This window comes from Gallinula chloropus, assembly GCF_964237585.1.
Source record: "Gallinula chloropus genome assembly, chromosome: 3".
Taxonomy (NCBI): Eukaryota; Metazoa; Chordata; class Aves; order Gruiformes; family Rallidae; genus Gallinula; species Gallinula chloropus.
The window spans coordinates 22,954,348-22,966,714 of record NC_140087.1 but is presented as its reverse complement, the minus strand read 5'-3'; the positions used below and the strand labels follow the sequence as shown (position 1 = coordinate 22,966,714).

Below are 12,367 nucleotides of genomic sequence, written 5' to 3'. Positions count from 1 at the left end.
GTCAAGCTCTGTAAAACTTCCCTCTTTTTGCCTCCACCTCCTCTCTAGAAGTCCAATATATTAATTGAGCCACACCTCCCACAGACAGCAAAGCACAACTCCAACAAAGGCACTGCAAACCTTTTAGAAGAACCAACGGTTGTTGCTGGGCTATTATTTGTTCTTACATCTTGTTAGGAAAAGAACACTGAAAAGCTGAACAAATAACTTGTGAAATAATATTGCTTCATGCATTTAAATAACACTATGACTTGTCCAAAAAAAAAAAAAAAGAAAAGAAAAAGAAAAAAAAGCTAGTTCACCATACAAATTTTTTGGTTTATAAAGGCTTTTATATTGAGATTCTCGTGCCATGTTATTCTGGAACTGGAGAAGGCCTTTGAACAACTTTCCTATTGCTGTAGAAACACCTTTTTTTCCCTACCTGAAAAATTACAAAAGGGAAGTACTACAGCTTTTTATGAAAAATGTACTTCCAGGCCAAATTTGATGAGACAGGTACTATAAGTATACAGGAACTATGCATCATTCTTTCTTTTTGACACAAGAATCTATCACCAAAGTAGCTAGTGATTTCATATGTGGCAAGTATCATGGGATGGCTTTAAACTGCCCAGTGGTAAGAAATGATGATTAGTTTTGTGTCTGGTGACTTGTATATCCAATGCCAACACAGCAAAGAAATACTATTTTAATGGATTTATAGAGGAGTTTTGCCTTGGACTTTTAGTGGCTCCAGGCTTTCACCTACCAACTAACTTTCACATAACCTACAAAATTTAAATCAACAAAGTTACTACTACTGGTAACTAGACATATGGTCGCTTCATAGCACAGAGAAAGGAAGATCTTCACCTCTGTCCTGACTACTGCGCTTGTGTAGGCATCCTGGAGTGTACATTTAACATCTTCTCTTGCATTCATCTCTTCACACAGTCAGAGCACAGCAACCTCAAGTGTCTCCACGCATGGTGTTAGAAATCAAAAAGCAGTTTCCATCTTCTCCCACCAGAGACAGACCACTTGTTTCAGAGTGCTCAAGCTGCACAAGGAGCACTGGGGACCCTGTGTGCAATATGGGCTTGCCTGTTTTCCAAAGCGGAAAGGTAGCATGTTCAAAACTCACATGGTACTTCTCACTGTATGGACCGTAATTATTATGAAATTAAGGTGATCTATTGCTCAATGTTTCTTCATAAAAAAAAAAAAAAAATCATCCCCTCCTTATTCTCTTCTCAGATGCCTGACATGCTATTGAATTTTCTGGTTCAAAAACTGGGTGAGGAAAATCATGTTGACCCAAACCAGAAGACACATTAACGTGGAACAGAATGGAAAAGCTACCAAAATGCCGTTGTATTTAACAAGTGCACCGTGCTCCTGAAATGGCCAGTGTCATCATGCGAGCAATTCCACAGCTTGTGTTGATCCTGAATATGCTAAATGCAGCATTAGTTCTGCACCTGACTGGTAAGAGATTCTCTAGTAATTTTTTTTGATCTTAACGACTTTGTGCTTTATTCCCCAACGGGGCCTAACTCCACATTTTCACCTTTCAGTAATGCCACATGCACACTTTGCCTGCTGGGTGGGAATTTGTTCTTTTATACACAGCAGATGCACTCTCTGTATGGCTTTCTGTGGACTAAGTAATTCATGAATATGGCTCTTAGTTCTCTTACTGGAGAATCAAGAAATGATGCTGAAGGTGTTAAACACTTTTTTTTTTTTTTAATCTTTTGAAGTAGCGGTCCCCAGTATCAGCCTCCCAACATACCTTTAACTTTCCTCAAACAATCAGTGGAATTATTCAGAATCCAAATAAAAACACAAACTTTCCTTTATTATTTTTTCTCACTGCAACAAATACTTAAATGCTTTGGTGCAGCCCTGCTCTTTGATTTCTTTGAATTTCAAATTTGGTCATGTCAAAAATTATCACAAATTTTTTTTTTGTTTATCTACATAGTTTTTAACCAAAATTACATTATAACACACAAACACAGTCTTCTCTTTAAGGCACAACACATCATTATGCACATTCTGTTTGCCAAACTTATAAAAGAGACAATATTATATAACCCTCTCCCTCCCTTGCCCCCACCCCCCAAGAAAGAAAAATTGCATCCACTTCCAAAATCAGCTGCTAACAAAGTCACAGTAAATTATTTTCATCAATAATTTACACAAATTACAGGTCTAGACAGGATTGTCATTATACAGTCTGAGTGCATTCCAATTCAGATTTTCTGGGTTAGGTAGGCTAAAGTCTGGTTCAAACCTCAGTGCTGAGAAAATATCCCATTTTGAGGAATGTTGTTGAACACCACCTTGTCGGCTGGAAAACGCATGTTGGTGCTTTGCCAGTTTGAGTCCTTTGTTCACTCCTGTCAGGGCTCACTTGGTGTGTACCAGCAACCTCCACAGTTTTAATTCATTTAAAAATGTTGCATATATAAGACCATAGAGCTTCCTTACGTAGCGCTAATGTTTTAACTCCATTCAGTAACCTGAATTCTTCAATTTGGAATTTTTAATTCCAAGTATTTCTTCCCTTCTTAAGACAATTCATATGTGTAAAGCCAGAGGCATTGAATCACACATAAAAATTCAGTGTACTTGAAATATATATATATTTATATATATATATCAAAGGGATCGCCAACTTTAGAACACAGTTACAAATATTCTAGTTCCAGTGCTTGATGGAGAGCCAAGAGGTCCGAATGACTGGATATCCTCCAGAAAGGCATGTTGTGCTGTGTTTGTTAAAGGGGGGGAAAAGGTCAGGAAAGATGAACACTGTGACACAGGGCGGTACATGACACACCAGGCGAGTCAGGATACCGCCACGTATTTTACACTGCTTTGTTTCTGGATTGATTTTTGCTAGCAAAGTACTGACAAAAATCAGACCAAAATAGATCTGAGCTTAATAGTTCAGCTGAAGGTAAAATGATTCGATAGTCTTTCTTAAGAGTTTCTTTGGGAAGATAAAGGCTATTTGCTTATTGCTAGGAGCGTTAGTAGGAAAACCCTTTAGACCTTGCACAATTCTAAAAGATCAGTGAAAGGGCTGTAAGACTTTCATTAAAAGAGGCTTCACACACAACACTTTGAAATAAGAGTTGAATTAAGTTTTTCTCCATCTAGGGGGGAGAAGGAAATCTCTTGGGATAAGAAAATAATATGTTTCTGGTTTAAAAAAGATCATGTGTGTTGCAGTAAGCATCGGTGTCTGTGAGAGATGCAGAAATATGCACTGTTGTCCATTAGCAATTTGTCAGACAGGAAAAAAGCCCCCACTTTCATGTTGTGTTCAGATCTATTTGTAATGTGCTGTATTCATCCATCTCTCTGAATTATCTATCTATGCATGCAATATAGCCAACGTTAAGAAAAAAGCATGCCAAACTGCAAAGTACACAATCCAACCACCTTTATTTAGCACAAAGTATGAAAGACCCATCACCAGTACTGTACCTATATTAAGGAACCATTTGGAATGAGCATTTCTGTTCTTTGTGTTTTGCTTCCACACAAAAAGGGAGCTTTACTTTGCTGCTCCTAGGCTGCTCCTAGCACAACGGCAGTTACATCGCTTGTCCTGTGCGGACATCGCGAGGCAAAAGTTTTCAGCTTCTGCACACTTCCAAGGTTATACTGGGAAGTGTGGTGCAAATCACTGATCTGATCTGTTTCTGAACAATGAAATCTTATCTGGTAAAATTTAGACTTCAATTATTATCATGAGAAAATTTAATATGTCTAAAGGCACATTTTTTTTAGAAATAGCTTTGGTGCACAATCTTTATGTTGTGTTCTTTTTCTTTTTGCACATAGGTCTTTCTTAAAGCAAATGACAGATTTACCACATTTGCTACAGTAAACTACAGATCTTCATACATGTTAGCAAAGAATTTGCACAGACCTTTAGATTTTCTTCCACATTCTCTGTAACACTTTGCTTGAAACCTCCCTCATGTCACCATTTAAAGAAAACCACCACCCAACCATCATGCCATAGCCCTTTCTGTCTCTTCTGTTCATCTCTAATTTGCTTGAAGCTAGTTGGACATTCTTGCTGCAATCAATTGTTCATTTATTTTTAAAATGCTTCCACATTTTTCTCTTCCCAAACTGAAGTGAAGCAAATGCTAGAATCCAAATGGTTCATTTTACTCTAAGTTTTGATCTCATCATGCTCTTGTTGCCTTGCATCTGTGGATTGAAAGTCATTCTGCCACTGTGCAACACTGACAGAAATGCAAACAGAAAGGCTTGCATTAGTAGCTATGTATCACACCAACATTTCAGGAGACAGGTTACCTTTTTTGCTGCCTGTTCTTCTTCTACACCATCCCCAATTACAACATATACTACTTTTCTGCCAAACCTTTGCATTATTCGTTCAAAGCAACTTTCTTTTCCTGGAAGATAAATGAGATAAGAGTTCAGAATGAAGTTACCTGATTAGCTGCATGTTCCTCATCTCGGCCATCTCCAATCACAACATAAGTTATGTTAGTGCCAAATCTGGACACTATACGCTCAAAACAGCTCTCTTTGCCTGAAAAACAATGCACTACTTATTCAAGCTATCATGTGAGTTATGGCAAAGCCCTAAAAAGGATAATTGCAGAGGTAAGACATTCTTACTGCTACTTTTTATAAAGTTCCCAGCCTTGGGATTTAGAGCTAAAACTGGTGAGAAACAATTCTCTTAGTGACATTAGGCTTCTCCAGGTAGAACTAAATCTCCAGTGACAGGAAAGGCACCAAGATAAAGGAATTAGCAGTGCTGGAAAAAGGAGTAGGTCAGTAAATTAACGACTGAATTTGAACATTTCTCTATTGTTGTATTTTTTTTTTCCCAAAGAAAGCAGCCATTTTAATTCTAGTGTATCTGCAGCAACAGGTGATGCAGCACTGGAAAATGCACTCAGAGAACAATGGATGAGCAAATAGACAACAGGTTCCTGGGAGAACTTCCATGAAGCATTTGGCTTTTCTGGAAAAATGTGGAAGCAAGCAGGCTATGCCAGTACAGCAGTAAAAAGGTCTGAAAGGGAACAAGCAAATATTATCCACCCATCTGCTCATTATACTGTGGGTTCTGTCCTCGTATGGCGATTTCACTGCTTCCACAGGCAATCTCCATGTTTAATGAGCCCTTTACATAAAGAAGCTTCTCTTTGGCATGCAACCTACACAGGCCCTATTGCAAAGAAATCATTGCTTATTGTCCTATCTCCCATCAACACAGAGAAAGATTACTTCTTTCCACTTCTTTCCACTTCTACAATTGCTTTTCCCCTTGTTTGTTGGGTCTATCCCCACCCTAGGTTTTTCAGTCTCTTTTCTCAAGCCTATGTTTTCTAGACTGCTGATCCTTACTGCTCTCCCCTGAGCTGGCCCACGAAAAAGTGCTTATGATTCAGAAAAGCATCAAGAGTATTAACTGTTGAGTGAGGACGAGATTTCAGTATGCGCAAGCAACAGCTGCGATTACAGCCCTGGGCTCAGCACAGTGCAGAGATCGTTGTGATGAAAAGTAGAGAGAGATCTTGTACCCAAGAGAGTTTGCTGTGCTCCTGGCAGGGGTGTAACAGTGGCCACGCTGTTCCCAGAAGGAATTCCTGGTGCAGAATTACTTTGAAAGAGCCCCCAGAGACTGTGCTTCACTTCACCACCCCCTTCTGTGCTGTCGGCACTATTTCTTAATGGTCCTTCCTTTGGTCCAAGTGCAATCTCAGTGACTGAATCCAGCATGTACAGCCCGTATGACAGACAACCTTCATTCCAAATGCTTCTCAGGTCTATGTGGCATTTGGGATGCATAGTGCCCTGAACGCAGTTTTTGAAGCATTTGAGGTATTTCTCTCTAGAGGACAGATACATCTAATTAAAGGATGACTGAGGTAGGTAAGAGTTTTTCCTGGCACTGTGGGAATATGCATTATATTTTCACGCATGGAGATAATTTAGGAAATATATTGTACTGCTTTTGTCAATGAAGTGTCACACTCCATGTGTCATAGGTATAGAAAATGAGCATTCTGGAATTAATAATTGGTAAATCATGAATCCTCCTGAGTTATCAGTCATTGTAAGTTGTGTCAGATTTCACAGCAACAACTTGTCTTGATTTACAATAAAATTTTGTCTGCGATTTCCAAAACTCATAGATTTCCAAACTGTTCATGCATGAGAGGTGCCCTTGTGGCATCCATCAACACAGCTTCTGCTGGTAACAGTTGTCATTACCATCACTGATGTACTGTGCTTCCAGAAAAAGCTTGTGAAGTGATGGCCTAGCTTACGTGGAGCTGGAGGTCAGAGACGAGACTATTTTAGCAGAAGTTCTGCTTAGATTGGAATTCACAGAACACTTTTCTTCATTCTTTTCTTCACCTTTTGTGTTTTCTGCACCACATTGTGGAGTTTCTGAGGCCATTAATCAGTATGGGGACCTTTATTCCTTCAGGCATCAATGAAAATAAGCTGAATTTGGAATTTTTTGACATAAACACATCCAAACATATGCCTTAAAACGCTCTAAGTGTCAGGGAAGTGGCTTGGAATCCACCTTTTATGGGCAAAAATATATTGGTAATACAGTGAGGTCAGAATAGATGAAAGAATAATTTTCTTACCTATTTTTGTTGCACTGTAAATATTTTCAATAGGAAAAGCTCCTCCTAAGCTGTATAGCAGAACTTTTGCAAGTGCTGGGATAAGCTGGGTTGTTGTTACCAATACATTTACACAGTTACTCCTAAAATGAGAGAAACAGTTTAAGTTTAAATAGTCTAAAACCATTGCCCAGATGCTGGTGAGGTGAACTAGCTGTGGATAATGTATTCAAGATTCTTCAACATTTATTTTTACTCACACAGCAGTGTTGCTCTGCACCATCAATTCCAGAAAAATGTACATAAAACTTTTGGAAAAATTCCTTTAAAAGTATGCAGGCCTAATTGTATGAAATATTCCACAGTGGTTCATATAAAATGGATTGTTGAAGATGGCTTCACTAAAATACAGGCACTTAAGACAACCAACTGCCTCCAAAAATAGCCATTCTAATGCTTTGGAAGCTACCAGCCAAATAAAAGTGTTAGGAGAAATCAAAACTGTCATTTGTTACTCCTGTCATGAAGGGAAATGACCAGCCAATACACGTTTCTGCACAATTGCATCGCTTTCTTCATGCTCCAAGAGTAAGAAGAATGTTTCTGAGGAGAGGGAGAGAGAGGAATCATTATGTCAATGAACTAGCTCTGAGTGGTGAGGGTGAAAACTTGAATGGAGCAGTTGGTACGAGCAGTTGCACAACAGAAAACTCAGAGCCAGGCTACTTTACTGTTGGATATTTACCAACAGCAAATATCCATGTTTTTTCCTCCTGGTTCTTCCACAAAATAGTCCTTAGGCTTCTATTTCTGCCTTAATGTATCTCAATTTCCTGCCAGTCACACAGAGGTGATGTTCAGCTGCCTCACTGGTAGCTTCTGAAGATTTAGAGCCGTATGATTCTTTGAAGACAAGACGAAGGAACATTATTTAACATAACTGAGGAGCTGCTACGTTTTCCAGACTCATCCTCCAGTGCTCTACTGGCCTTCATTACCTGATGTCTTTTTGAAGACTAGTGATTCGCAAAGAAATGCAGAGCTAAATGCAATGGTTTACACAAATTTTTTTAAAACTTTTTTTAATCTCAAGATGCTTAAGAGACTATTAAATAAGTATCAATTAGGAGATAAATATATTGCAGGAGATGTTACATTTAAAGTTTTTCACATCTTTCCAAGTTTGTTTTTTCCACTTGACACTGAGTCTTTTCCCAGATGCGTTCAGAAGGTAAGATGGATTAACAGTGCTCTAATTTTGTGGTTTAAAACCAGAGTTTTTTTAAGATTTCTGATGAGATACACATTGCACGGCTGACTAAGCAGCAGCAGTGTTCACAGTTTTATTATTTCAAGGGAACAATACATTTTATGTCTCATTACTGGGAACCCAGACTTTTATCTCAGTTAAAACAGAGTTTTGCTTTTCTGAAAACTTCAGATATATCCTGAAGGATACTGACTTGTCTGAAAGGACAGAAGGAAAATGCTTTTGTGTTCTGAAATCTATAGAGTATTTAGGTGAAGAGGCAAAACCAATGAAGGACAGAACAGAGAGATGTGGATTTCAGAGGAAGCTGTCTAGAAGATAGTAAATTAAAGGCTGGCTCAGAATTCTACAATCCTCTTTCAGTGTACAGAGTGATATTTATCACATTTCATAAGACACTTCATACTCTCTTTCATAAATGCTGAAATCACTGAATAGGAAATCACTTCCTATGGAATTTTTCTTATGTCCTACTCAAAAGTCATACAAGACCTGTTGTGTTCTTCAGAGGCACAAAATTATTATAACCTAAAAAGTAAAAAAATAGCCACCACAAGTCCAAAACTAGAAACATTTTTTTAGAGTAGACTCGGATACATACCTTGTGCTGATAATTGATAATGATTTAAGTGCATTTGTTAGCCAGGAGTCTGTTAGAGCTTCAATCTCTGCTCTTAATTGCAACCATGCATCTCTTTTAGCAGGACCCAGGAGGCCTTTCATGTAAAAAAAAAAAGAAAAGAAAATCAAATTAAATTCTGTATTAGCTGGCTTGTGTATATTTTATGGTCAGTGTTTCTAAACTGATCACAAATTGTCAAAATCTATTGTCTTCAAAGCCCAGTAAATTACTCTCTGGTTTTATTTGCACTCTACTATATCAAGCAATGTCAGAGTATCGTAGATACTAATATTCACCTGAATTTTTTGTCTATTCATCTTACTTTAGTACGTTTCAAGTATATCTTTCAGGAATACACGTTTTTTAAACTAACTCCTCACATACATCTTGCTCTGTAATCATTAGAGGCGGTGACAAGGAGACCCATGCCATTGACAGAGAGGCAGATGAAGAGTCTTTAGAATAAACTTGCCTTTACATTCTATTCGTGCAGTATTTGCACGTTTAAAATTGCCCTGCTTGTGACTGTGTACAGAGGAGAACCTCAGGTTACACATATGGAAATACATTTGTCTGTTGATGGCTTACTCGTCATGTCCTGTTGTACTTTGCAATGACAGCTGCTTTTATAGCATTTACAGCCCCGAAACAGCTGTATGTCTTACATTCTCACAGCTTGGTTAGTCCTTAAAAGCACCTTTTGGACATGAATGATCAGATTTTTAAAAATACCCAGCTTGTTGAATGTTGAGACATGAGTTCTTTGGAATCAAGCTATTTTAAACTTAGATTTGGTGCTGGAAGAGCAGGGAAACAGGCTTCACAACCTTTAGTATCCCTCTTCTCTTTCACACCCTGTGTTCCCAAGAAGTGGTGATGACTGCCTTCAAAAATCTGAAATGAAGCAACCTAAAAATACCTAGTTAGACCTAGCCTTCTGTTGCCTCCAACAGCTAGTTTGAAATAGAGAGAAACATATGATAAAAAGATGATTAAAAAACTAAGAAGTAGAGGATGGACGTCCACTAAGGATGGAGTATGTTTCAGAAGCAGGATTTACAGGAAAGAATAAAAACCTTAATACAATGCACCGCATACCTGCACTCTGCCTTTGCAGTAATTGCTCCTCCTAGCGCGTTTTCCTACTCTGTGCTCTTGGACTTTTGATCGTACTAATGTTAAAGGATTTATCAAATGGAACAGCTTTAGAATCTTAGGAGATACCAAATAAACATTTGGATAATACTGTTTCAAGTATTCTTAATGTATAAAAACTCCATTCATGACACAAATGAAGGGCAAGACAGCCAGCCATTTACTATCACCATTTGCTTCTAGTGCTTCATCCTTCATCCTCTGATCTTCTAAGAGAAAATATGTATTTCAGGTTTACACAGTTTGGAAAATGCTTAAGGTAATGACTAATCCACTGTCCATGTTAGCAGTAGTATCTCCCAGAGAGACTGAAGTGAATAGAAGAGTGTTCACTTTGACTCCTTCCTGGTTGGGTTGGCCTCATCTTGTTCTCAACTGTGGCTGTAGTAATGCCTGAAGACTTGCAAGTGTTCCCTGTCATCTCAGTCTCCTCTTGAGGGAGCCAATTGACATACTCCCCTCCTCAGAAGAGGGCTGGCTGCATCTGCAGGTCGGACAGGACTCTCCAGAACGGAGTCTGTCAGTTCTGCTGCTTGGTTTCCTACAAGCCCACTGGCATGCATGTGAGCAAGTCCATGAATGAAAACAGTAACGGGAAAGCCCTCAGTCCAGATGAGACTTGGATTTCCTGCTAATACAATTAACTCTGTAAGCTGCAGGGTAAAGACAAGGGACTAGAGGTGTGTCACTGCTGCAGTTTTCTTGCACTGACTGATGAAAATAGATGAGCAGGTACCCAGCAGAGAGTTTGGCAGACAGTGTGCTGTCACCAACCCCATCACGAAAATGGAAGGTGGAAACCAATTTGTGCTGCAGAAAATATACAACCTCTAACCTAGAATAGCAACCTATCTGAGGTAAATGACTTAGCCAATGAGTAAGGAAGGTACAGGCGAGCTGGGTCTGAAGAAGAAAAATTGGCTCTGTGGAAGCTAAATGGAAGCCTGCTCAGATTCTCCATCTCTGGCTCTCCTGCACAGCAGCACAATGTTGGCTCTGCCATTACAGCCAGTAGTTTTCAATAGCCCAAAGTCCTGTCACACCACTTTCCATTCACTCTGTGGCTTCAGAGGCACATTCCCAGCGTGGGAGCTCATTGCCATGCAGTTTATCCTGACCAGCATTCTAAATTGGTTTTGACAATTAAACTCACCTCCTATGTTGTTCTTGTAAGTATTATACAACTCTTTTACTCTTCTGTAACGGAAAGCCAGCTTCCTCATCCAGTCAACCCCTCCTCTTACACCTGTTGGCAGACAAAGGTTTGCACTACTTGCAGCTGCATGGAAGCCATCAGTTGCAAAACTGTAGGTACTGCAAACACCCAAAATACAGTAAAAATAAATACAATGTATTCCTGTAAATGCTCAATTTATTTAATCTTTGAATTAAAAAAAAAGAAAAAAAAATGTATCTCACCTTAGGTCTTGTCCATTATCATCAGAAGAAACATCATCTATATGAACTTGATCACACTCCTGTTGGAAGAAAATAATAAATCAAATTATAAATTATCTAATAAGAGAGTATGCTCACCATAAGCTTAGTGCAGCTGTTGAAATGATTGGTGCGGGCCACTAACCGCACCAGGAGATGGCAGCATACGTACACCTACAGCTTCCTACCGTTCCTTACAATAATAGCCCCTCCAACTCCTTCTAGCGTATCAATATTCCAAAATCACCTAAACCTTCTTTCCCCACATCCTAAAAGCTAGTGATGCTCAACCTCAACAGGCACATAACTTCTGTTCAGTCACTTGGAGTTTGGATGCTTATCAGATTCTTTCCTTGATTTATCCAAATGCCTTTGGCTGGAAAACGACTGATAATTGGGCAGCCTTGGAGAACTTCGTTATTTCCTGGTTTCGGAAGGGATGGAAGTAACTCCAGGGAACTGAGGTACACTGGAAAACTGACTCCCTTCCAAGCTGTTTTTATAGTTGGATAGCAATCAAATATCCCTTTCTGCACAGTGGTTGCAGCAGAAAGATAGGAAAAAGTAGGGGATGCACAAATAACTAAGTCCAGCCATTCTGCAACAGTAGAGATGAAGGGGAGTTACATTACTGTAGTTGCTAGACTGACTTAACATATTAACCCAAGACACGCCTGAAATTTGGTCTCCAGAGACTTTACTTTTCTACTGTATTTAAAATAGCTGTTGCTAACATAGTGTATTTTATGAAAAGGTTCAAGGACTTACTTAAAAATGAATCCCCACCTAACGTTTTCAAATAGTTTATTCTCATTATCAAGACAAAATGAGGCAGAGCTTTCAAAATGCTGAGTTCTGTGCTTCAAACTAGGAGTTACCCGAGTCATCTACTTCAAATAAAGCTGCTGACAATTCAGACTCTCTGTGACATGCAGAAGTAGGCAGTTCTAAGTCTCCAATCTCAGTCTCGTACCAGTGCTAATTCGTCCAGATAAATCTGAACAGGGGAGTGATTTCCAGTGTGTATGTCACGAGTCCTAGCATGTGAATCTGGGGAATTGCCATTTCAAATTTCTGTTTTGTTTGCTTTGCACTGAACTAAAACTTAATAGAATTTTATCCACATGGAGCAAGCTGTTAAAAATATAAATAAAATATATATAACTTCATTTTCAAATACATAACTTCATTTCATGACAGAAGCAATCATAATTTGAAATTTTGTTTCAAGACTAAAAGAATGAGTGG

General features: G+C 38.8%; 1 protein-coding gene across 1 annotated transcript in view; it reads right to left on the bottom strand.

The window, feature by feature from the left end:
• Positions 1–2,629: 2,629 nt before the first annotated feature.
• The window catches only part of EYA4 (EYA transcriptional coactivator and phosphatase 4), a 152,274-nt gene continuing 142,536 nt past the window's right edge, over positions 2,630–12,367 (bottom strand). The window contains exons 16-21 of the mRNA XM_084262506.1: positions 11,102–11,160; positions 10,836–10,996; positions 8,507–8,621; positions 6,657–6,778; positions 4,330–4,430; positions 2,630–2,759 (exon numbers count right to left, since the gene is read on the bottom strand). Coding sequence (XP_084118632.1) covers positions 2,679–2,759; positions 4,330–4,430; positions 6,657–6,778; positions 8,507–8,621; positions 10,836–10,996; positions 11,102–11,160 — 639 coding nt within the window. The 3' untranslated portion in view covers positions 2,630–2,678. The remainder of the gene's footprint in view (positions 2,760–4,329; positions 4,431–6,656; positions 6,779–8,506; positions 8,622–10,835; positions 10,997–11,101; positions 11,161–12,367) is intronic.